Raw genomic sequence first — 27,081 nt, 5'->3', positions numbered from 1 at the left:
GGTACTGATGAGCATTTTAGATGTGTGTTTTCCCTACTTATATCTAGACTGTCAAGCAAGCTCCAAGATAGGCACTGCTGAAGGTGCAGTCAGCTGCTGCTAGCAGCCCAACTAGAACCTGACTAGCAGGGGCTGTGAAATGCACCATCCCCCATTATTTTTGCCAGAATTTGCGTATCTGATGCTGTGAAATCAGCAACCCTTGTGCCAGGTGCCCATTGTGGTTTGTTTATAAATTCACATCAAAATCCCTAGTCTTTCAAAATCCCCATCTCATCAGAAATGCAGCAAGACGGATCCATAGGATATGCTTGTTCTTTGAGTATGTCACTCCTCCCACTGCATGTCATCACCAGCTATCTGTTATCAAAACAAGCTGCTCTTCCTTAATAAGGTGGAAGAAAAAGTAGACCTTGACCCTCAGTTTAAAATAGACGGTACTCAGAGAGAGGAAAAAGGATTGTTGTAGGGGATTGTTGTAGGGCAGTTGATAATCAGTATGAGAGACTATAAATGGCAGAAACTGAAAACTGTTTTCAGTTTCTGCAAGTGAAGAATGAAACCCAAAATTACAGGACACATTCTGCAGAGAGTGACTTAAAGCAAGGAGATCTGCTGTACCTTCTGCCTGTAGGGTGGATTAATCTGGAAAGTCACACTTAGGCTAAATATGTTTACACTGTGTTTAGTTCCACAGAGCAGAGAACTGTGCTAGCTATAAATCTGTTGTTCGGGTGCTCCTGAGATAGTTACAAACTCAATAGCTTGGATACTAGCAGCAGCCTGGCTTTGGCAGCACAGTACTCATCATGGGTTAATTGACCTTGCTAAGAGTGCTCTGGCTCTACTGGATGATTTATGGTTTCCATGCTACATCACTATCATATCTCTGTGATAAAGTTCTTCCTATCCATCTTCCCAGTTAAACTCTCATGCAGGCTTTCACCGTGCCATGTCTTGATTACAACAACAACCTTTTCTCTGGCCCTGACAAATGCAGTCTTGCCCTGTTGATAATCAGAATGCTTTTGCGAAGATTTTTTTTTATTATTATTATTATTTTTTATTATTTTTTAAGATCTTTGCTTTGATCACCATGCAGTCCTACTGTCCTGCATCACCAGCTCCCCATTCTCCATCTCTTCTGAGGGCTGCTTGTTCTCACCTTTAAAACATTAAACAGACCCTTCCCATCTTAATCACCCCAAATCTGTTATCAGGAAGTAAGGTCCTGCTTCATATCACTATTTGGTGATAAGAGCTTTTGATCTATTGTTCTATATTCTGTACGTTTATTACAGAAGCACCCTTGTGCTTTCTCCCCTGCTGTTTTTCCCCCTTGGGAGGAGTCCTCTGTAGACATTAGTGAAACCAGCTCATTAATCTCCTTAATTTTATAACCTTAAAAGCATCTCTTTTGCAGTGATCTTTAGTGGAAATGTGATGCTAAATATTAATAATGTGCTATATTACGACCATCCGTCATACTGACTAGTGTCGACTCCTTACTTCTTTGTACATGACAATTTGTCCATATCTGTAATCTCTTTCAAATTAGAGCTTGCACATGGGGAGGAGGGACCATGTGGATCATTGAATGGAACCTGGCACAAAAAGGGTTCATAGATAGAAAAGTTCCTAAATAACATGGCTGTATAAATAACTATTGTAGAGAGAACATAGAAATTGCCTGCTCAGGAATCAACCAGATAAATGTACTGAAGTTTATGGAAAATACGCGTATTGGAATACCAGTGCAGATTGTAATTCTACCCTCAGCCTGACTTCCCCTGCAGACTCCTACGATGTTTTAGACACTGCTACTGTCAGTTATTCTTACAGCATGAATCCCTCATGACCAAAAAAAAAAAAAAGGATGAGAGGAATGGAAAGGCTTTTAAACAAAGAGAATCATCTGAAAAGAGTAGGCTGCTTAGCTGAACAAGGAGAGATGAGAATTGATACAAAATGCAAAGACACCATTTACTTGTTTGACTTACTGGAATGCCAGAGTTGTAATGGTTACAATTTAAATTTAGCTGGTATGGCAAACTTGTATAGGTTCCAGTAGGCCATCACTGTCATGTTCAACAATTCTATACAAAAGCAGGAACTTCCATGCACTGAGATGTCAAAGCAAAGACTCTAAAGCTGTCAAAAGCTCATTCAATTGCTTTTAAGGTACCTGAACTGAACAGTAAGGCACTAACTAATATGAATGATGTTTTTCCCACCATTTTCTCATATTAATTTTTCCTGCAGGAAAGTCCTTAATTACACTGTTCATTAGGAGCTTGCATATTAAAGCATTTAGGAACAACTCAGTACCGAGGGAAGGTCACTAGTGCATCTGTGGAACTAACATAAGATGCTGTGCAGATGTTCACTTCTGTTCATTGCACTTTCCTAAAAGCTACAGGGATTTTCCTGGGAATCTCTAATGAACTAAAAAGACACAGTATAAATCATGTTATTTTAGTTAGAGGTTGCCTAGTTTTTATGTGCCCCCTTATTGCGTATGTAACCCATTACACAAATATTAAATGTAATGTAAGTCATCAGAGGCTGCATGTATACGTTTATCAGAAGTCTTCCAGCTTTGCTCTGTACTTTGTTGGGTTCATGATAAGCTGTAACGTGATCAACTGTACATCTTCATTCCTGGCTTTTCTAATTCAGATTAGTTCACGCAACTGTAGCATTTCTTTCACCCTTTCCAGTTGCTTGTGACTCTCTGCTCTGGACAAGAGACCAACTCTCGCTGGCCTCTTGATTATGGTTCTCAGAATTTATCACAGCAAAATAACTACAAATGCTTTGGTCTGTTCCAAAGAACAAGAAGCAACATTGATTTACATGCCATGAACTGAAAGGGAACATCAGAAGAGAGTATTTTTAAGCTGCAGATAATGCTAATCTTAGCTGGGAAGCCTTGTGGTTTTGATCCTTCTTGGATACCCACCGAACAGTGAGCTGTCTGCATAACACTCCCCCCCCCACCCCCCACTCCTTTCTCTTAGATAAATCTGAGGTTCAAACGCACACTCTCGTACTCAGAGAACATTATGTGGATTTGCAAAACTTTCTGAAAGACTTCCTGTCCATTAGCCATTGGCTGGTTTACAAAAAGGCATAAATTTAGCATTTTCCTCTTGTAACAGATGTAATCTCCCTGCAGTGTTGTTCGTAATGTTCGAAGGAAAGCAATATTCGTTTTCTCTTGGAGATGCTGAAATAGCTGCATCTCTCAACATAAACTGAAAATATGTTTGGAGCTTAATTTGATTCAGCTTTCAGAATTTCACACATATGGGATGAACACATGAGGATCAGTTTTCTGTAATTAGAGTGAGGCACATTAGGAGAGCTTTATCCTGTAAGGTCAGCTCTGCAGGAAAAAAACTGCAGTTTTCAATATTGCCGAGAAGCACCTAAGATATGCTCTTGCATTACTCACTAGAATGACAATTTTATTTCACGTGGCATTCATAAAGCTGATGAAATGCAGATTCACATTATTAATTTTGAATGTATAGTACATATTGTTAAAAAAAATGAAGAATGAATGTGTACATTTTGGCTTCTAGTTGATGGTTGTCACTAATGAAGAGGGAGAAAAGCAGTCCTAAAAAGCATGTCATCCTGATTAAAATTTGGAATGCATCTAGGCATAATTCACAGCATCTTACGGGTTGCTCCAACTCACTGGTCACACTGGTTCCAGTATACTGGCTGCACTGGCTGTCTGGAAAGGTTGTCCTTAGCTCTGCTCCATGTTCTCCTGCTGCTACCATGGTATGTCTCCTGAATGTGCTTCTGAAATGGGGAGGACCAAGGAGCAGATGGCACAATACTTTGCCACCAGAGGAATTTTTGTATGCCACAAAAAATCCTCTGCTCCTTTTCCCAGATTGCTTTTTAGTTACTTTGTATGGCCAAGGCAGTGCCAAACATCCAAACTGGGGGTCAGGCATTTAGCTCTAGACTTGCAAAGGTGTGGGTGAGGACACAGAGGAACCCATGGCAGACAAAACAGGCGGCTTGTAATGGATGAGGCAGGGCTGTGCAGTAAATCTTCAGAGATAGATAGTGGAGCAAGCCCCAAAAGAGGCAGAGGTCTAATATCCGTTGAAGAGTGAAGATAAAAATAAAAGTTGAACAGCTGCTCTACTCACTTTGCACTAGACAAGGACATTTTTAAGGGTAAATATTTTTTAGAATAATCCATTGTGCAAAAGCTTTTGGATTATGAACTGCTCCAGTAACGTGTTCCAGAGTAGCTGCTCTGAGTTACATCAAAGGACTGACTACAGCCTTTTTACTAAGAAAGTCATTACGAAACCCATTTTAGATTTCAAAATCTAAATAAAGTAGTTAAGCAAATGTAGCAGCAGAGCAGGAGCAAGCTACTGGATAGGTGGTGACAAGGTGTTTCATAACTGAGGATCTTCAAAGCCTTACTGACAGCGAGATCAGCAGAGGGACTGTTGCTCAAGGAAAGATATTTTAAGTCTGGCAGGAACTTTACTGCTCTTCTACAACCCAAATCATCACACCATCAGTTTAGACAATATTTATTTCTGAAGGGCAGCATTTTGCCTACTTGGTATGCTTAAAAAATTTTGAATGTGTATTTTTGAAAGAAGAAAGCATGACAAAATCATATAATTCAAACTGGCAGAACTCTGTACTTTGGATGATTTTGTTGTAGTTAGTAGCCATTTAACATTGCAACATTTCTGCTGTGCTTCAGTCTGATGCAACCTAGAAAAGCGTCACACGAAGTCTGAAATAGAAATACTAAAAGATCTGTAAAAGCAGTGGTACTACCAGGCCCAGTAGTAAAAAAAAAACTCCACAACATTAAGTAGCTACTGCAGTGTTGTTAGTGATTTGCTTCAGGATGGTGGTAAACAGGACAAGATCCTGACACTGGAAGAAAATGTGAGGTAACATCTTGGTTATGAGACTGAATGATTTATGGTGTAGCTTAAAAAACACACAGGTTGAACAGACTTTAGTAGATTGTCGCCAAATTCACTGCAATCAGTAGGAGTTAGCCTGTTCCCACTCATGTGTAAAGCCCTGTGCGGTGCTGAACCTGACTGCCCCCTGTGCAGAGCTGGATCTTGCTTCACTTTCACTGTGCCTATTTTGCATTCAGGATGTCTTCTTTCTTTTTTCTTTTGCAAACTGCCCAGACATAATCCATGCGTGTTTCACAGAACTGAGTGGTGTCTGTGCAATGCGGCTGAGTGCCAGCTGCCTCTGTTTGTCCTCCAGTGTCATGGTACTTGATTCTGTATGTTCTGGAAAAATCTGGCTAGCCACCCCACAGTGGCAGAGAGTGGACAGACCATTGGACGTGTATGAACACTGGGGGCTGGATGAAAGTCAGATTGGTGAATTCCCCTTTTTGTGTCTATATATTTAAGCTTCTTCCCAAAGATATTTTGACCTGGGTAGGGAAAAAGAGCCATATGGCAACTTGTGCCCCTGACAACAATTTCTGTTAGTATAATCAGGGCATTACCTAGGTGATTTGTTTAGATGCAAGTGTGTCACTAACTTGTGGCAAGCCCTGTTTTAATTAGTTGCACCTTAGTTAGTCGTAGGATAAACCAGTGTCATCTTTATATGCCATTTGCATCTTGTCTTTGGCCATAAAGCTGCTTTCACAAGAAGTGTCTCTCAGGGTCTTTTCCACCTTCTAATCCCATCCCCAAATGAATTTGCCTACTGTGACACCAGACAACCACAGAAAGCCAGAGGGAGCACTGATTGTACAGCACAGTAATTAAAACAACAACAACAAAAAAGAGCGCAAGCTCATCTCCTCATTTTGCTAAAGGCTGCTTTCTGATCTGATATTTTTATTGCTTACTTTCAATTTCAGTTATACTGTAAGATACTTAAAACAGGGACAACATCTTTATTTTCTTACAGTACCTGGTGCAACAAAGCACCAAGCTTAACTGAAGGTTCTGACAAACAGAATAGCCCCTTTGTTTCAGCTGCTTGCTGTCCTAACAGGTAAATGATTTCTAAGGGAATCACTCTTTATTTTGGTAGCTAAGTGTTTGTATTTTCTTAAAAATCATATAGCAGTGATATCTGTTTGTTTTCTGAAATTTCTAACTTCCCAAGAATGCCTTATGTGTTTAACAACAGGATGAAAGTGCTCAATAGTAGCAAAAGACCCCCTCACCAAAAAAAGCCCAACAAACAAGAAAGCCTCACAGACAATGTACTGCAGTCACAAGAGTGTTATCTCCTCCTTTTTATGGTATAACTTTTCTGAATCAAATATTAATGCTAATCATAATGTAAACTAGTTCATAAAGCTTAGACAAGATGAAAACAGCACTGGAAGTGATCTGGAGCTACTCCTTCATAACTTTGCATTAGCATGTTATTTTAAAAAAAGCCTAAAAAGAATTCCTAAAAGCTTAGTGCTTAACAATATTAGATGGCAAATATTACAGATAACACCAGATTACATGTCAGCACTGCAGTGATTTTTTGCAAGCTTTTGTTTGAAACTATAACCTTAGAAAAACAGAAAACAGAGTGTAATGTTACAAATAGTGACCAAGCAGAGAGTTTTGCCTTTGATAAAAATACTTATGAAATTGTAATGTGAAACAAATTAGTGCTTTTTTACTACAAGATGAATAGCTACAATTCATTGCAAAAGGAACAAAAGGATGTCAGCTCTGTAGGTATTTAAGATAAGTGTGGGACAATACGGAGCATCAGAGAATGGAGACTTAATCCCAAATGAATGCTATTAATATCATAAAAATTTAGCAACTCTGAGAATTCTCTACATTCTGTGCCTGGAAATGGAGACGACTAAAATGAGATGCAAATCAGCGCCTTTATCTAATGAATAATGCAAATGAGCGCTCTTCTTATGGTGCAGCAGTCTGCAGGATTCCTCTCTGCCTCACCTCACATTTCTTGTGGATTTAAGCACCATGTGTCAGAAGAAATTAGAGGCAGGAATTGCCAAGAAATGACAAAGCCTTGGAGCCCCAAGTCAGTGCAGACAGCAAGGTACATTAAGATGCATGGTACAGAGGAGGAGAGAGTTGACATCTCATTAAAATGAAAATGTTGCTATTTTTCCTTCACCTCGTTAATGGAGTTGTACGACATCGTAATCTGCAATTATTTGTGTGGCTATTAGTTAGAAACAACCTCCAAAACGATAGCAAAGCAGGATCTTGGAAAACTTTATAATATACATATATATATTTTTTTCTTCTTTTAAAAAAACAGTGGTGCTATTATTCTCTCTCTGATATAAGTTAACTGCATCAGCATTTTTCTAACAGCATTACAGAGCACACTGCATCTGATCCATTAGTCACAAGCCTCACTGTAACTTTCCCTTAGCATCTAATATTACCTTCTAAAAATATTCTCAAGCAAACAAACCTGAAGGCATGCAAGCCCTGAAAATTAACTCTTTTTCTCCAATCACTATTCTGCCTGAATACATTCCTGATTCAGAATTCAGAACAGATTCCATCTGTTCCATTAAAATACCATAGCATGCAGACCAGCCGTATTGTCTCAGCTGCTGTCATGTTCTTCCTCTTTGTCGTTGCGTCAGGTCTCAAAAGTGGGGATTTGTGAAACATAATGCTTTTCTGATAGGTATTTTCTTAAAATACAGAGCAAGCAGACCCAATCTAACACAGCCATTTGCTGTATGGACAACTTCTTAGTTATTAGGTACAGAATGGTAAAAGAGCAGCTCAACCATGGAGGGGAATTCCTGAAGATCTGCAATGCAAGGAGAGGCTGGCCTTTTACATGCCATTTAGATGCGCAGGAGATGCACAGCAACTACAGAGCAGGAGAGTTTCCAGGCTGTGATTTGGCTGTAAGAGACTGGACTGAATGTTGAGTCCCTCTGGCTGTAACAGTGGTGGTCTGAGAGCAACCTGCTTTATTCCCTGCTCATCTGCAATGAGCCCTGCAACTAAGCCTGACATGCTATGTCACAGGCAGTAAATGTGGAAATATATTTTAATTACCAAATGTTCCCCAGATAGCAATGATTGAAAAAAATACTTTTTCTGACTTGAAAGGGAAGATCACCCCAAAGTCTTGAAGCATAAAACTGGGAACATTTAGGGTGCCAATCATATCATACGATCTCAGGGCCACATTTCTTCTGTTCGCTGGCAGCTGGCAACAAATCGGTGTTGTAATTCAGTAATCCACCAAACAGATAAATCTATGAATGCAGCACAAATGAGATAAGGGATGTTTTACTATATGTCCTTTCAGGAAATATGAAAAAGAAACCTTTTTATCACAAGCTGACAAAGTCATCATTGCTATTTATAGTTGTGCTTCAGTTAATCAGTTGGAGGCATGCTGAAGATGCTAGAGCACTACAAACATTGCTACTAAATTAAGAGCTTGCAGTTCCTTTTTTACTGTTGAAAGCAAAGCCATTTCTCTGTTGGACAGCCTGTTGCAAACTTCATAATAATGGGGAAAAAAAAAGATTTTTTTTTTTTGATGGATTTTCTCTGGGTTCAATCCTAGTGAATCAAGGGGGAATTGCCTGGGATACAAGTCTATGAAGAATTTAGTGTGAACTCCATAAAAATGTGACTCAGAATCAATACAGTATTTTCACTCTTAAATTAGAGGGACATGGATAGGGGCTCTGGTCATGTGCCTGTTAGCACTTATCACGCTAGGAGCATAGAAAGTATAGGATCCCGATAGCAAGGACAATGAATACCACAGAGAAGAGAGGGGAAAGAAAAACACCACATGACTAAACAAAAAAATTAGTGTTAGAGCAAACTAAGCAGTTGATTTGAAGCAGGGAGATAATTAAAGTGCAGCATTTCTGAGAGTAATAAAAATGTCACTACAAATGACTGATTGTTAGAAGTCCTTGGCTTCTTCTTAACGCTCCAGTAGAATATGGTGTTAAATCAGTTCCAAGTGGTTATTAGTGGTGTACGTTACTTCCACAAACTCAATGAATTGACTATCAATTCTTAAATCAACTATAGCTTAACGTTTGTTTTTCTTTTTACAGTTTCAGTTCTGTGACCTTTACAAAAAGAAAATTAGAAAAGAAAAAGATTTGGAAGTTGGCTTATGAGTCTTAAGCATGAAATATATGTCATAATTCACCTATTACTGCTTTTTAGTTGTTGAAGGATATATATATTTATAAATTAAATCTGCTAGTGCTTCAGACACCAATAAACTTCTACATTCTTTCAACCTTCTTTTACTTTTTCTTCAGTTTTTTTTTCCTAGTTTTTTTTTTTTTTCTTTTTTTTTTTTTTTTTTTCCCATTGTTTGTGTGAAAACTGCTGGCATAAACTTACACCAAATTTTTAGCAAGGAAAGCTACTATGCATGAACCCCTTAAACCTATTACTCATAGTCTCTGGAAGTTTGAGCAAACTCTTGCAAGTGAGACACCTTGCTAGGATATTTCTGCAGGCTATCCCTATAGTATTCAAACTGTTTGGCAGTTCCATATGGTCAAGGAAGCCAGGAGGCATGTCAAAGTCTGGAAGGCTAAAAATAGAGGGGAAAAATAGAACACATAGAAAGATTTGTTTTAGTAGTCAAAAAAAAATTACATTCTGTACTCTTTTCTATAGCTGTTTGCACTGTTGTTTTTAAAGATGAGGATGTTTGTGTAGTTGTTTGCAACTTTTTTTTTTCTTTTTCTTTCTTCCACAGTAATTAGTAAATGTCACCCACATGCAGTTCTGTTTCTAGTTTTCACTGGAGGAATGAGCCTTATGAGCAGGTGTAGTTGGTAAAAATCAAATTGCTTAGTTAAAATGATGGTTCCTTACAGCTCTAAAGACAAAAAAGAAACAACAACCCAAAAACCAAAAAACAACCCTAACAACCTAAAATGCTCAGGGATGATGGAAAGTGAGTATGTATATGTGAGAAAATACTCCGCTTATCATATTAGTGTCCTTTTTTTAAAGGTTTTATAGCTACTCAGCTATAAAAAAAAAAAATCTCCAGGTTAAAGCATGACATAAAAAAACTCTGGTATAGCAAACTTTCTTCCTGGCAATAAATACCATTAAAATTCATTTGGGCCATTTTCTTTCCTGCTTTTTAATCTTAAATTCCATGTAAACAATCTGCATAAAGACTTAGAAGATAAAATCTAAAGCCATTTCAGAGAAAATACCAAAAAGCAAGTGTCAAAGCCAAGTGAAATATACATGTTGCCAAGCTAGCTCAATGCCAAGTATTTTCATGTTTTGAACTACACCTTTATTTGTAGTTTCAGCACTTTCTAAACTTAATGAATAAAAACAAATTACAGGTTTTCTTCCTTGCATAAGAAAATGGGCAAGTTCCATACTCTGTCAACAGGGTCTGCTAATACTTGACTGAATTTCTCTGTTTATTCCATGTTGCACAGCAGAAGGAATGAGATGGCCTTAGTATTGTCTGAGTCTGGGCATACCATTTCTTGAATGCTCAGACACATTACTGTGTGCTTATGTGTTTGCATGGGGACGACTTAGGCTGTATATAGGACTAGCTGCTTCATAATAGCGTGAATGGTGAAACATTAAAATCATTATGTGGAAAACAACTTTCTGCCTTCTTGAAGGGACTACAGGAGCACACACTAACAAGAACGGTGGGTCTGAGCTTAGACAGCCTTTGCAGGACTTTCAGCAAAGCTCAGTTGGTGTGGTTTCAACTATGAAGCTTACAAACAAAAACTGTAACACATGGAAGTGTCCCAGGAACTTGCATTTGGTTTCCAGTGTATCTTAGCAGTTACAAAATACGAGACCTGCAGGAAAGGAAAGGAAAGCTCTGGGGTTTGCACGAGTACAGATACTAAATGAGGAAGGAAAAATAATGTTTGTCCAGTTAATCCAGACAAATGTCAACAGCATAAAACTAGTTGTGCTCAGTTCTGCTGAGTAAATCCAAAATTTGCAGCCTGAGCTCTGCTGCCCACAGCTGAAGGGCATCCAAGGCCACGATAGCTGTGTGTTCCTTCAGAGCAGGATGGGTCTGCAAAGCTTGGTGCTCCAATAGCTCCCCAGGGCCTGTGTGTCCCCCAGCACTGTCCCACACTAATCCTCCTTACAGACCCACAAACGTAGGGCCATCAGAGAGCAGAGGTTGCTGTGCTGGCAGACAACTCAGTTTTGCCCACCTGAAGCAGCCATTGGGCATTTGCAGTAAGGAGGGGCAGTGTGCCGCCTCGCCTGGACAGGTGTTACATGTATAAGTAAAAAGGTCTCTGAACTAGTTGAAAAATATCTGAAATTAAATCACAACTGAGTTGTTTTGGTGATGGCAAAGCCCTCAATAACCAGCCAATAGAATCTATGTCCTCCCAACCTTGTTGCTTTCAAATATGTGTGTTGCACAGCTGTCACCAGGTGACAGAAGTTGCAAAATAATTGCTTATTATTGAGGAACTTTTATTTGACACATTATAATCCTTTGCTTTCTAAGATAAGCTACTATTGCAATCAACATTTATTGATCTTTGCATTAGCTAAAAATATCTGCTATTTCCAGCTAATATCAGGAAAATAAAGAAAAATGAGATAACTGACCAAATGGAATAAGGATGGTGTTAGAAGCAACAGTGAAGCAGCTTCTATGATGTGCATGTTCAAAACATGCATCTTGTTAAAATGGTGCACCTAAATGATGTGGTGATATGTGCATTAATTCCTTGAAGAAGAAAAGAAACAGAAGCTCTCAGCCTTGTTTAGGTACGCAGCTCTTCAGGGGGTAGGCTTTTGCTTTGCGTAAGGTTAGAAAGCGTTGCAGTTTGTAAGGTGTAGCTGAGGAAGCTGGACAGAGTTTTGTTAATAATTTACTGGGAATTTTGTTTTATGTACTTTTTTTTTTTTTTCCTGACAATATTTAGTTTTGATGTATGGGAAATTATTAATTTTTAGATTGGTTCCTGTTGAAAGGAAATGCATTTTGGCATTTTTTTTCCCCTGCTGTCATTAGCTTGATTTATTTATTTATTTATGAGACCAAGAACTCCTTTCTTAAGAACAAAAGACCTTAGAAGTTTCTGTGGACGCACTGTTTCAGAAGGTGCAGCTATGCTTTTTTCCCCTCTTTGTTGGTCAGTGAAAGTGATCCTGGGTTGAAAGGAGGAAGAAGCAAAAGGCATGGTGCTTTCCTGCCTTCTTGTCATACCTGCCAGATACTCTAAGGCAATAATATAAGAACCAAGGTGGTCCTTTGATGAGAATAGCAATGGCAGAGTAGGGAAAGACAAGGAGCAGGGGAGACTTCAGCTCCCCAGGTACATCTTGTTTTACTAGAAATGAAATGAAGCATCTATTAACTTGAGAGAAAATACCAAAACAAAAATCGTGCTCCCTGAAAGATGAGGTTATTCCCAATAAGAACAAATTAACACTTCTATTAATTAAACATGCTTAAGAGTCTAAAAAGAACGGATGCAGGTCTGTGAAAACTTCCAGGTCTGCACATACCTTTAAAATATACAACCATGAAAACTCACGTTAAACAAGGCAGTAATAACAGCCTCATCTTTAACTCGTTAGTCTCATTCTCCACCATGCTAATTAATAAGGTTACACAAATGGAACTAAAATGAGGTATCTCTTCTCTGTATTCAGGCAATAATATATATATATATATATATATTTACATATATATATATTTTTTTACTGGCATCCCTTAACAGTATTGCTTAATGCTAGTTTAAAATATCTTACCCAAGAATGCATGTGTGCCAGAATGTTTCCAAAAACACATTTTTATTTAATATTTTGATTTATATGTTGCTCAAAAGAGTATCTGTTCATTTAATTATTTCAGTAAACATAATAATGGTATCATTAACTATTCAAGGGTATTTTCCCTTTTTCAAGGAATATGAGCCTACTTGTAATTAAAGAAATGCTGCATTAACGATGTTGAAAGTCTCAGAGGGAAAAATGTGAAGTCCAGCTCATAATATCATGCCAGAATTACACGTAAAGAAGACATTTAATAATCTTTGTTTCTTAATTTAGTTTTGATTGGCTATGAAATACAGAGTAGCACTCAAGGGCTCAAATTTCTACTATCATCAGCATTTCTGCCCTTTAAGCTGTACAAAAGCACATGACTTCTGTCTGAAGGCTTCTTTTCAAGCTTGTTTAACCTATGAAGAAAGTTGTCTGCAGGCAACAGATAATTGCAGATAATTTCATCATTTTTTGAGCTGTTGGGATGTTGGATTGTGTTATGATAGCTAGTTATGGCTTAAACATAAGCAGAAAAGTGTACTCTTGCGTTGCCATTTCAGCTGTAAATGGCAGTTCGTAAAAAAAGATCCATCCCCAGTTTGCAAATTACAGCTGTAGCCACTAGGAGTCTCCTAGTTAGGTTTGTGAAGGATTTGCATGACTAAGACTGGCAAACAGAATGCAGAGTCGGTGACAAAGGTTAGATTTTTAGCAAAGGAGATAGCCCCTTCAAGAGGCAGCAGGCTGCCCAGTGCTAGCAGCTCCAAGAACTGCGCTACAGCTCCTGCTGTGCATACTGGCCCTGGGGTCAAAGTGCCTGCAAATGCTTTGCAAAGCATGCAGCAGGAATGTGGGAGATTGCTGTGGAAAAGGATGTTCAGTTTGGGGCTCTCACTCCTGCTCCTGATCATGCTCTTCACTCTAGGTGGCTCCTGCCAGTCACACTAAGCTAGAGTTGAAAATGTTTTAAAAAGAAAGAATTCAGATGCAACCTATACGTATTTTTGTAGGACAAAAGACAGTCACAGTCATGAAAAAGATAACATTTGCTTCTTTTTGTAAGTGTACTGAGTTTTATGAAATTTTAACAAGTGTTTACAATTAAGGAGCTAAAGGATTTCACTGACTGTTATTTATTCCTGTCAATTCAAAGCAGGTATATTTTGCAAGCTGAAATGCTGCAGTGCCATGAGGACTAGAACCTTTGGGTACTTACAATTTTGCTTTGCAAAGTGAATTTTGAAAACAGGAAGTCATTCCTTTCTCTTCTCTTTTCCCCATCTCTCTGTCTTCTCCAGGCCAACTAAATCTCATTGTACTGTGCCAGATACACTGTTAGTGATGCCAAATGCTCAAAATTAATGAATTAGAGAAACAATGGCCACACTATCTCATATGCAATGATCTTCCAGCACTGTGGCTGACAAAGGACAGTCGAGCATCCTTGCAGAAATGCCACTGAAAGCAAACACGTCATCTGCCACCATACGTGCCTCACTCTTGGGATGCTAGAGATTGCTTTAAAATGTACAGGGTAGACAGAAGTTATCAGTCAGCCCTTTCTGCAGGGAAGGAATATTACCCCTTGGGGAAGGATGTTGTTACCTCCTACTGACAGACACAACTCCATGGCCAGAAATTGCACGTGCTAACTCCTCTTAGCCATTTATTTCTTTATATATATATATATATATATATATATATATATATATATATATATTTTCATGCGTCTCTTATCAAGCAAAATCCTTTCCCAAGATCTAAAAGTCTTGTCTGACTTTAAAAATGATGAAATTTTAAACAATGAATAACTTCAAGGGCTGTTTTGCTTTTTGAGCTTCTCAGTCTCATTTTCAAACTTTTCTTTGCCACCAGAAGGACTATGACAATAAAGATGGTATTTTAAATGAAAGCGGAGAATCTCTCATAATCATAGGACTCCAGGGGTTTGAGGTTTCAGAATAATCTCATGAGTTGTCAATACTGAATGTCACCAGAAACTATAATGTTATTCTCAGAACAGATTGCATAAAAGCAATTGTGGGATACTTTTCCTGCTGCCTGCTCCCTAGCATACCTACAGATGCACTCCTGGAAGGATGGCTCAAAGGTACTTAAGAACAGTGAGCAGTCGCATGCTGGCATTAGCAACCAACTAGAGGAGTGTGTTTGCACTTTGTAACAAATCTGCATGTACTAAAACCTGTTATTTAGTCTACCAGAAATAAGTATAAGGCTAATTTTACTATTAGCTACTCATCCTGTTTTCTATGCTCGATGGTCCCTGGCAGTCTTCTGATAAGTGTGTCCTTACAGATATACTGCCAGTCCCCTACCAGTAGTCGAGGGCTCTGCTGGGGCAACCCATCCCAGTACAGTCCAGTCTGACCTCTAACAAGCTTTCCTGATTCTTAGGTTCCTGGCTGGAATCCAGAGCCCATACCTCTCATGTCCCCTAAGTAGTGGAGACAAAAACTCACATTTGTTACATGACTGAATGTGTTGCAGTGTATGATTACATTGTACGCTGTTGCAGACTCTTGCCATAACGCTCTCACTGACTTGCTTTGATTTTATTGTGATCTTTCAAAAGGAGTGGGATGATTCCCGCAGTCTGGTTGTTGTTCAGTGATCTCATCTATGCCATGCTATAATTGACATGGACTCAACAGACAGTTCCTCAGTCAGTATAATTTGTGGTGAACAGAAAATTTAGGCTGACTGGAGAATAGATATGGCAATAAAACAGAAGATTGATTCAACTTCTTTCAGCTCCCACAGAATCAGGCTCAGCTTTTTGGTATCATTGCTTTTCTGAGAATATCTGAAAGGACCCTTATCTCCAAGGAATAAAGAGAAGGCAATTGAGCATTAGCCTGATTTGAATAACAAAAAACTGCTACACAGGTTTAGTACACTAATATCCAATATTCACAGCCATAAAACCAAACATTTTTTATAAGTTTGTTCAGCATTTTGCTGTGCTAGAAAGAAATATTTAAATCTCTGCCATTTCAAATTCAGGATCTGCTTTAAGTATAAAAGCACGCCAAACAAAAAAAGCACACTTTATCCACTGCCCACCTCATAGTATGACAGTGGTATTTTTGTAACTCATTTTCTAAAAATAAAAATGAACACAAAAATAAAAGATCTGCTCATTAGGAAATGCCAAGGCTCAACCCTACGAATACGTAAAACCTTGTTTTGAATGATGTATAAATAGACATAGTACAGATGGACATGAAGCATTTTTTTTAGGGAAGGGAGTGCTTTGCTGCCAGATAATACCTCAAGAACTTCAACTATTTATGTCATTTTCATAATGTTTCAAGTAAGTCAGGCCATTACCCATGCATACATACATTCTGAGTTCAGTATACATTTACACTCAAAGCATATATAACCATTTACCAAGCAGCAGTCAGTCCTTCTGAACTCATATCACTAAATACGTTATTTCATTGCACACTCTCTCTCTTCCCCTACCCCCCTTCCCCATTCCAGTTCTTCCTCTTTTTTTTTTTTTTTCTTCTATTCCCTTTGTTAGGATTCTGTCAGCCTTCCACATCTTAACCACTTACAAAACAATTGTGTTCCATCTGTCATCTTAGGTGATTCCCAAACAAACCTTCATCCCATTATTGCAGCTAAGGGCTTCCTAGTTCCAGTGTTTACAAGGGGACTTCTGGCACTATCTTTAATACTTCATCAAAATGTTGTTTTATTTTATTACTTTAATTAACTTTGTTCCAACTAAAGAGTCAAATGATAGCCAAGGCATTCAGAAAATAAAAAGAAGTCACTTAGTATGGGAACGGCTGCAATGTTAATCTATACTAAAAGGATAAAACAAGTTTTCATGGGCAGTGGACAGTCTCAGAAAAAAGCAAGTTGTCTTATTTACTACATACTAGAGTTACTAAAGGTCACAGACTGAGGACTCAATCCCATCTATTTCAATTTTTCAGGGAGAAACTACATATCACAGCTTGGACCAAAAAAAAAAACCACCAAAACCAATACAACCAAAAAAACCCCCCACACAAACATATTATACAGGGTACACTGCATTTACTTGTCTTTAAACAACGGTTACTAGAAGTTACTTGGAGGTTTAGAGTGTTAAAGCTGTGTCAGCAGAGATGGACTAGCGGGCAGAGAGTAAGTGGTGCAGTCAAAGGTTCGCATTGAATGTAATTTATTCACGTAGTTCTGCAATTTATCACGTGGTTATTACCATAATGTACGTGGGAAGCAGCTGTATGCACGTGCATAATGCCCTAAATGTGTGTGTGGTTGGACCTGAACTCCTTACAGAACAGTAGTGGTTGCAAATGATACCATAAGGCGTTTAAAAGCAAATTTCCTTCCTGTGGGGATTCTGTCATACAGTGATGATGATTTGTACACAGGCAGACAAATGGCTTGTACACTGTTCCCAGCTATGATAAGCTCACCTACCAGAACTCATTGATTTTTCAAATCTAAATTATCTAGGTAATGTGCTGTAAATTTCCAGTGCTTTATTAATACATTTAAGTGTGTGTGTGTGTGTGTATATATTATATACATATAAGTTTCTGTTACCTGTAGAATTATTTATGAAGCCCAAAATTTCCAAAACCAGACTCTAATTTTAGGAGCACCTAAAGGAAAGAGCATTTCTTTACCCTCTTTTTACTAGCCCAAAAGCCTGTAGTTTTAGTTAAAGAGAATAGCTCTCAATCATGTTTGGCCCCTGTCTGAAAGTGTTTCTTATGCTTCCCATGCACACAAGCGTGCATACCCGCTGCCTGGAGTACCCAGCTTCCAATAACCCTGTCTGAGCCAGTATGGGCTTGCCAAAAATCTCCACCACCCCACCTCCCATCACCACTTTTTAAGCCTCTTCAGTCTGAATAAGTGTATTGTCTTTGGAAGTTATGCTGAATTATATAGTACCATGGTGCTTTCAGGTGAATGTATTAGAACCACTTAATTCATGTAAGTCATGATCCAGGTAACTCTGCCTGGTTAGGGGTTAACACCCTAGAAGTTCTACGTTGCTGTCTTATAACTCATTAAAAGTTGACCTAAGGAGACGCTGAATTCAGAAAAAGTCAAGTTAAGCTTGGTCCCAATAAGCAGAATGTACAGAAAGCTTAATGCACTGCTGGGCATTTTGTTTACCAGCACATTCCGAACACAAAGCATATTTTCCTGGATATTTGTACGTGCACATTTTGCATCCAAGTAGCACAAATACACGTCTGCTTGTTATGAAAATGAAAAGCTTGCCTTACCATTGCACAGAAAGTCTCAGGAGGATCTCCACACGTTATATCTGGGGGATCCAGAGTCACTCTTACGTATTTGATCATGTCTCTGGCTTCTGGCTGGCAGGCCATGTAATCCCATACTTTTCCTTCTTCTGTGTAAATCTGAGTCTTACACACATCATAATGTCCCCACACGGAAGGATAATGCTGCATCACGGAAGATACGGTGACCCAGAGGGCGTGAAGTGACAGAAATCTTGACAAATACATTTCTAAATCCTTTTTGGTTACCTTCGTAAGGATGCTCAGTACTGACGTATGTTCACTCTATAGATTATACACATATGTACATACGCATGGATATGTTTTATAAAATAGGTTCCTACTCAAATGTGAGGCATTAGGATTCAGCGTTTCCTTTACTAAGTTGAAGACTTTGGTAGAAGCCACACAGACCCCAGAGACAGCCTTTCACAGCAATGTAGAGCTTGTCCTTTGTCTTATAACTTATTTGTCAGGGCTTCTTGTAAAAGATGTCCAACAGTAGATAATAATTTGTGAAGTTGTGGGTCTTCAGCTACACTGTTGATAACCCTGAGTGATCCTCCGTGTTCACGGCTCACAGGGGATGCACAGATGCACTGATAAATCGTATCTGAAGCAAAGGGGTGAGTGTCTGCAGGCTGGTGTCTGTTTCCCGTCAATCATTCTTTTCTTCTGGCACCAGCACCCTTTTAGAAACAATAAGAGTTAGAGTTATTGTCCAAGAATCAATGAGTTACAAAACGTATTATATGTTGACATTTTGAAGGTTTTGATGCAATATAAAACAAATTGGTATAATATGGATAACCTTTACTGTGGGTGCTGTGCTACAACGGACAAACTACCAAAATCATTCAAAGTGAAAAGTATTTTTGACATGAGAGATTGAACTCTGCTCTGAGAAAGACAGATTTATAATGTTGCAGGTGAATTACATGTTTCTGCTTCCAAACCTGTGTCTTCAGCCTAGCACTGCCATAGAGCAAACCGCAGAACTTAAACATTGCCTGTGTGTTCTAACCTGGCAGGTGGAGGAGAAAGGAACCAAACACTGCTGCAGCATAACAGAATAACAGGAAGGCTCTCTTATTAAACTGACAAAGAGATGAGTATCAGAGCTACCAGGTGCTGATAAGTCTCTTGGCAAGAGGACCTCAGTGAACTCCAAAAGCCTTACACATTTCTTACATTCTTCTTTGGAAAAGTAACAAAGATACTGGAAGCACACCTCCATTGCCTTGAAATTGCTCTTTGTCATTGTTAGAGCTTTACTTTTTTTTTTTTTTTTTTTTTTTTTTTTAACAGCTGATCGTGCTGACAAATTTTTGATAAGGATAACAGCTTGTTTGTCACTTCTTATAATAATGCTTTCCCCTTCTAGTATGGTTGTTGTATTTTCCTAGCTTTGGGGGTGGCTGGCATTACCTGTATACTCAGTGTTATTTCGTAGCAAATATGTTTATTTCGCAGCAGCTACATCCTTCTCCTAGTCTTCAAAGAGCAACTGGAAATTCCCTCTGTTTATGTCACTTCAGTCATATTATTACACACAGAAAAACCTAGGGTATTATTACAATGACTTAACGTATGTATTTGGTAAAAATATAAACAATGTGTGGGGGAAACTGCAAAGATGGATTATTAAGTTCTCTAAACATGGGCAGGCAAAGACCAGACTGAAAACTCCTTATCATCTCTTTCAGCCTATGCCTGTTGCCAAACTGTGCCAGCCAAGGACAGAAGCTCAAGAGCTGGCTTTGGTGGTGGAAGAAGTGGATTCTGCAAGAGGAGGATTTTAGACAGTCACTACAGCACTTCTACATCCTTTTTGTCTGGATGATAAAATCTAAGCAAATCCTTCAGACATCAACAACCGTAAGTCATCACACTCTTTTGCCCACTTTGCTTATTCCAAAGTTTAGATTATGCTCTGCGTCATGAACCTTCATGTACTCAAAAGCCACATAATGTGGCCTGTGACTTGGTGAGCTCTTGAGTGCATTGTTTTGCTAATACACATTTTCAAAAGTTATCAGTTAAGCTATTCACAAATGGCCTCCCTATATTTAAATAATACTTCATCTTAAACTGAGCTAAACCACAGACAGCATGAAATGCCAACAGATGGTTGAATTGTGTTTCCATAGCAAAGTAATTTACAATAATTGCTGTATGGACGTAAATGCAATTTTCCATTATATTCATCTTATCAAACGTTACTATACAACTTTGATATATTTTATCAGAATACAAAGAGAATATCTGAAATTTCATGCCATGACAATTCTCAACTAGATCAAGTATATTTAAGCCTCAATCTGATTTTGATACAAAAGAAGAAATATCAAAGATTAAAGTAAAATTAGTTCTCTCTAAAAATCACATTGCAGAGTACCACAGTTTTAATAGCAACCTTATGCTGGTTTTGTTTGTTTGTTTGTTTGTTATCTCTGGTGGCAATATTTATTATCTTGGATTTCTCTAATTCAAAGCATATTCCCCATGTCAGTTTAAAGACATCCAAGACAGCCTTGTATTCTTCCCCTCTGGTCCTTTCCAGCTTATTTTTCAGGGGAAAAAACCTCTAAAAAGTCCCATAGTTTCGCAGAGTCATTATACAGAAATGAAACTGCTCTGCTGGAAAAGAAAGAAAGAAAGAAGGAAAGAGAGGAAGAAAGAAAAAGATGAAAAAAAAGCAGAGCAAAGAGAAAGTCCCTTGACCTAACTCAAAACCTACAAGTAATTTAAGTTGCATTTTGACAAATCAAAACATACTCTGTATTGGAGAAGGTCTGATCATATGTGGAATGAACACTTAGTGAACATCATGTTTCTGTGTAGAAACAAGAAATTTCAAGCTTTAATTATCCTTAGTCTACAAGCTTGTTTATTAAGAAAAATGATTTGTTTTCTTTAATATTTTCTTTGCCCTTCAGTTACAAATAACCTTTTGTAACTGCTGAGATGCAGACCTACAAATAAAGAGGATTGGATAGGACTGAAATAATGGGAAGCAAGCCGCTACCTTAACATGCTGTTCTAAAATACTTCCCATATAACGAATTCTCATTAAAGTAAGCCAGAGTCATAATGATGGTCGTTACACAGAATTATAGACTATAACATCGATCGAATTTAGTGCACTGACAAGAAAAAAGTGCAGAGGAGTGCAAGACATCTGAGTATTAGGCAGATGTAGAACTGTACGACAGACCTCCCTGACAAGAAGCAGCCAATTATAGCTTAAAATTCTGGCATATAACCAGTTCTGATTAATAGTTTTCCATTACATTACAGACATATTATTAATATATTAAAAATGTCAAGCTTTGGCAAGAACTAATACGACATGGCTCAGTTAGTCTGCAATATCTTCTTTTAATGAGCTTCCATTGATACAGAGAAAGATATTGACCAAAGCACATTAAGGATCATATGCTAAGCGCTATTGGGATTTTTCTAACAGAGCTATACAGTTTGTCTTGCTTATATTTATTCCTGCAGAGTCACTGCAGGAATGTATGCATTCCACATGTCAGCGAGTTCTAAAAACAACTGAATTATTTTGTAAAAAACAAACAGAATAACAGTTCTTAAGTTTTTAAGTGCACCACCCATGTAGCACTAAGCCTCTAGCTTGGATAACAAAGTGAGAGTTTTTACAGCCCCTCTCAAGTAATAGGAATACATCTGACCTCACAAGTAGCAATCAAACAAATCAGGAATAACCAGTATATGGCAGCTTGACCTTCTGCACCTGCACCTCCCTGTCAGTCAGCACAGCGCAGGGGCCCACAGGGCTCACACAAGTCTGGGTGGAGGGCAAGACAGCAGCGTGCCGCAGGGCAGCTACTGTATTCCAACTTCAGGGGCTCCAACTTCAGGGGCACATTGCTTCTGGAGGGAGCCCTGTGGGGCATCGGGAGTGTGAACAGCTGAGAATTTGGGGCCTTGAATTTTTGCACCATATTCTCTACAATCAAAAAAAAAAAAAAACAAACAAAAAAAAAAACCAGCCGCCCCAGGCATCTGGGTGCCAAACCCCACTTCCTCTGTCCCTGCCTTCCCCCAGAGCACCCCTCTGTAGGCAAAGTGGCAATGTGTATGGTGCAGACCCGCTGCATCCCACATTTAAGGAAGGCAAACAGCTGACCTCAGTCTAAAATTAGCTGTGAAGGTGCCCGTGCACCCTCTTCCCAGGTGGGTGAGGCTGCCACTCAAACCTCTCGCAGCATTTCAGTTTTGCAACCTGAGCAGATGCCCCATTCTCCACACCCCTGATGAACTGCATCTTCGCAGGATTAGTGCTGGTGAACAACTTGAGCTCTTGTCAGGGGCTGTTAGCAAACACACCTCCCCTGCCTCCTTCTATTGCAGAAAATCCATTGGTGGCCCCAAATAATCCCCTCTGCACAAAGACACCAGCTGGAAGCTCCTCAGCCCCTCTCCTGCAGCACGTCTCTGCTGAAAAGTTGCCATGCAGATGTCGCAGGGTGATTCCTGGTTCTTCAATTCTCGTCTACAGTGGTACGTGAAGAATGCAATAAAATAACAGAACGGCTTTTCAAACAGCCCAAGTATTCAATAAAATGTGCACTGCCACTATGCAAGAGCAAGAGCCAAACTTGGTTATTACAAAGCATGCCAGTGTGAGGAAAACTGGTTAAAATCCTTCCCGGATGCAGGGGATGCTGGCTGACAATGCAGGGGTCTGAAGAATTCTTTTTTTCAAGAGGAAAAACTTGGCATCCCTACCAGCTTGTATCCCTGCAGGAAGTTTGCTGCGGCTTCAGCAGAGGAATGTATCTGACCAAGCCCAAGCAAAAAGATCCTTTGTGCCCATTCTGATTGTCAGTTACTTCAAGCTAGTTCAGGATTCAGGAAATAGTGTGTAGTAGCTAACAGCACTAATCCTTGTACCTGCCAGTCATGGTGTTTAATAGAAGCAGAGCAGTTTTACCTTGCAACACCTAGGAAATGTGAGCGCCTGGTACCTATAAAGCTCCAATATTAAACATCATAAACTCAGCCCCTTTTCTCAATGCGGAACTATTTAGCTATGCAAGGCAAAAGGGAAGCTAGGTTTACCAATTCACAATGCCCTTCCCATCACACCTGGATAAATAAAATATACTCCAAATGATTCCTGTAGTGTCTGTGGACTTGCACACTGCTTCAAACAAAGTTTCTCTCCTATTTTTTATCTGGCTTATTCAACTATCTGACAGAAAAAGATTTCTTTGTCTCAGGAGAAATGTAAAGTACCAATAACTATTAAACGAGGAAATCAAAATACAGAGTTCTGCTACCAAAGAGCTGGGATTTGGCACTGCACTGAAACTGCTTCTTGTTGTCCCACATTGTTCTTTGCTGAGTGATACTCGCTGCACTGCTGCCGCAGCATTCAGCAGACAGAGAGCAAGCACTCCTGATTTAAATGTTAAAGCCTTTGTGTGTAGCTGCTTTAAGGTTTTTCTCTAGGATCTTATAACTGTGGCTTATTGCCTTAAGTATCTCTGTACTTAGAGTCAGCCTGTTCTGCAAGATTTTCACTGCAGAACCACAGTGAGCATTTGGGGTGGTTGCGCTTTGGGATGTTACTTTTTATCCAGCCAGGTACCAGGTACTCTCCGGCAGCAGAATGTGGGCACAGGGCTGCCAACTCTGCCAGTGCCGGTAGGGACTGATGACTTTTTGCAGCCTGATGGAATCCTAAGCTCTTAACGCCACAGAGGAACAAACCCAGGAGGCTGACAGTCTCTGACTTTGTTCTGTGATACACCAGATCTTACATAGGTAGCTGGAAAGTTGGTGTTGCTTCTTAGCAGTGTCACGGGGTTGGGAGTGGGCAGCAAATTCCACGGGTCTACTAGAAAATCGCTCCTAATTGCTGGGAGCTCCCTGCTGAACATCCTGCAAGGCTCTGAAAAAATGCTGGAAATCGACTTTTATTTTTATCCAAATCCGAAAAACATCAAACCCACCAAAAACTGAACCGGGGAAAGTTCTGCCGGGCTTTTTCTCCTTCTGATGGGTTGCCCGGGTCACTGCTTCCCATCCCAAAGCGCACTGTCCTTAGGTGAGGTGCTGATTTATTCTCTTGGTGAAAGTATCCAAACCGGCAGCTTCGCCCCCTGGCTCTACCAGCAAAAGCGAGGCTGGCTCCTGGCTCCTCGCATCCACGATATCGAAAAGTTGATTGCAGAGCAATAAAAGTACATTCGGTGGAGGCCAGAGATGTGCACGGACCAACTTTGAGAGCACAAAAGCATCTGCTTTATTAGATTTAGCTCATCTATGCTGCTCACCGTCATTTGGGGTTTGTTTAAATAATTTTTTGAGAACGCTTAGAAAAATCGCTCGCAATTTCCATGCTGAGTACCACTCCTCGGCCGGCGGGGTAACTCTCCCAGCCGACAAATTCTTTCAGTCTTCCTCGCTCCCTGCGCAGGAAAGACCCCGCGGAGGGTCGGGAGGGTCGCCGGGCTGTTCCCCCTCCCTGCGCGCTCAGCCCGAGCCGCGCCCTACAAAGCGCTGCGCGGCCGGAGCAGGCACGGAGGAATATCGAAGAGCACCGCGCAGGTACCGCCCGGCCCCGCCCCGCCGGCCGCCTCCGCGTTCCGCGCCGCGCGAGCGGCAGGGGGCGCGCGGTCCGCACCGATCCTCCCTACGGCCCCGCCGGGGCGAGGGGCCACCCCGCTGCACGGCCCCGCGCCGCTTCCCCGTCCCGAAACGTCCGTCCGTCCGTCCCGTCCCACCGCGGAGCTGCGGCGGGCGGTACTCACCGCGCGGGTCGCCCTCCCCTCGACGCGGAGCCGCCGCGGCGCCAGGACGCACTGGGGCTCCCTCGGTGGCGGCATGGGGGGCCGCGGACGGGCGTTCGGGGGCGGCGTCCCTCGAGAAAGTTGCCGGAGATGCTCGGGCGCCGCTCGGAGCGAAGCGGGCGGGAGCCGGCGCCGGTCCCCGGCACTTGTCGGCGTTAAAGTTTGGCGGTGCGCGGCGGCGGGCGGCGAGCGTCTGCGGGGCGGACGGGCAGCGGGGCGGGCGGGCTGCAGCCCAGCTCCGGCTGTCGGGGCGGCGGGCGGAGCGCGCAGAGCATCGCCCCGGGAGCCGCCGAGGTGCAGCCCGGCGGGGCTCCCCGCCCGCCACCGCCGCTCAGGGCGGGGGTGTCCCCGCTCCGGGCGCCGGCGGCCGCGGCATGGAGCGCTGGGGCGAGCAGCGGGCGGGGCGCGCCTGGCCGGAGCCGGGGCGCGGATCTCCGCCGTGCGCCGCCCCGGTGTGGCCAAACTTCGGGCGGCGGCGGCGTCTCCTCACTTCGGAGCGACCTCCCCGCGACTGCCGGCGAGCGGGGCGGCGGCGCCAGCCTACCCCTCCTCCGGGCCGCCGCCGCGCGGCCCTAGCGCCGCCGCCGCGCCGCCCCCCTCCGCCGCGCTCCCCGCCCCGCCGCCCCCGCGGAGCGCCCGCCGCCGCGGGAGAGCCGGCACCGCCTGCCCCGCGGGTGGTTCCCGTTCCGCTCGGCCACGCGGCCGCCGGGAGACGGACCGCGCTACTGCGCTCCCGCAGGAGCTGCCTTAATTCTCTGTCTTTTCGGTTTCGGCCTCACAACGCAAACACGGAGAGCACCGCCGGTGGTTCTGCCGTCCGAAAGCGAAGCCGGGCGGGCTGACGGCAGAGCCCCGCCACAGCGGCGCTGGGCTGCGGGTGTAGGGGACAGAGCAGCGACCCTGCGGGGCGCCGGCCCCAAGATAGCGGATGCCTTCAAGCCGCCGGTCCTTCGGCTGGCCGCAGGCGCGACGTGCCGCCGGTACTGAGAGAGCGTTGTTTTTGCTGGTGTTCCGCTGTGACTGTCATCTTCGTACCTCGTCCAGGAACACGAGAAAGCTCTGCCTTGGTCCCCGTGCAGTGCTCTGTCATCCCGGTTTGCTCCTACATTCTCTCCAGTTCCCTCCTTTAAATGAGCTGTACACAGTTCTCCCCTTCAGACCTCTCCAGGCTATAAAACAGCATCTAAACCTACGATCAGTTAAGTCCTCTGCAGGAGTTGTGCCTTCTCCTGACAGCTATTTGCTTGCTGAACCCAACCGGCTCCAGGGGCCAGCTCCGGGTGCTGACACTGGCTGTGGTGTGGAAGCTCAGAACTGTGCTTTTTGTTTGTGTACTTTGTGCATTAAGAAGCGTTAAATGTGTTTATCTGTGTTACAGTGCCATTGTATCCAGTTGACAAAATTCAGTTTTGCAATGCCAGGATGTAACCAAATTTAACACGGCAAAGGATTTCTGTTATGCTGGGACTTATTCAGTTCGGCTGCAGAATTCAGTAGGTGGTGTAGATGATGGCAGGAGCCGCTGAGGGTGATGTTTTGTCTCTTTCCCCTAATACAGTGAAATCCAGAAGGCCCCTTTCAGCTCCTCCCAGCTTCCTCTCTGTGTGGGCAGTGCCACCGCTACACTCTTGCCATGGTTTTGTTTGCACTCCTGTGGCTGTGCTGGGACAGGTACTGTGTGCACAGATAAGTAGTTGGCATAGGAAAGTCAGGAATTATCAGGGGGATGGGGAAATCCATCTCCAGAGTTCTTCGACCCCCTGAACAGTCCTGATTTGCGGCCTCACGATGCTTGGAATTTGTTGCTGAGGGCCAGTATGTAAGATTAGAAGATGAAAATGAATAATTTTGTCTTCCTACTTGAACCCCAAACATGTCAGGCATCAAGGCCTCCATAGGCTGTTTTATAAAGGAGAAGGACAGAGTTTGATCACAGTTAGAAGAAACAGATCTTTTCTGTAATTACAGGACAGATGGGTGGCTGTACGGCAAAGTAGAGGAGATGGCACATGCTGAACCAGCATCCTGAAGCAGGAAAGGTTTGGAAGCACTCTGGAAAGGATCTCCACTTCTATACGTGAGGCAGGAAAGAAAGCTGCCTTCTTGTATGTGGACAGCACAGCTCTTCACCTTAAAATAATGCCAGAGATACTAGTGTGCTCCATGCTGCTG

The 27,081-nt window shown here is 41.7% G+C and overlaps 1 protein-coding gene and 1 long non-coding RNA gene across 13 annotated transcripts in view; one reads left to right on the top strand and one right to left on the bottom strand.

The window, feature by feature from the left end:
* The window catches only part of LOC116653756, a 29,350-nt gene extending 5,304 nt beyond the window's left edge, over positions 1–24,046 (top strand). Inside the window, exons 2-3 of the long non-coding RNA XR_004308158.1 lie at positions 19,789–19,960; positions 22,463–24,046. This is a non-coding gene — a long non-coding RNA (uncharacterized LOC116653756). The remainder of the gene's footprint in view (positions 1–19,788; positions 19,961–22,462) is intronic.
* The window catches only part of NTNG1 (netrin G1), a 149,239-nt gene extending 123,279 nt beyond the window's left edge, over positions 1–25,960 (bottom strand). For 10 of the 12 annotated variants that reach the window (XM_032446166.1, XM_032446168.1, XM_015869499.2 and 7 more), the window contains exons 1-2: positions 24,871–24,975; positions 18,065–18,771 (exon numbers count right to left, since the gene is read on the bottom strand). In XM_032446166.1, coding sequence (XP_032302057.1) covers positions 18,065–18,310 — 246 coding nt within the window. In that variant the 5' untranslated portion in view covers positions 18,311–18,771; positions 24,871–24,975. Of the gene's footprint in view, positions 1–18,064; positions 18,772–24,069; positions 24,280–24,870; positions 24,976–25,944 lie in introns of those variants that run through there. The other 2 variants (XM_032446167.1, XM_015869507.2) reach the window with 2 other exon arrangements.
* Positions 25,961–27,081: the final 1,121 nt, after the last annotated feature.

This window comes from Coturnix japonica, chromosome 8, assembly GCF_001577835.2.
Source record: "Coturnix japonica isolate 7356 chromosome 8, Coturnix japonica 2.1, whole genome shotgun sequence".
Lineage (NCBI taxonomy): Eukaryota > Metazoa > Chordata > Aves > Galliformes > Phasianidae > Coturnix > Coturnix japonica.
This window is presented reverse-complemented; position numbering and strand designations above follow the sequence as displayed.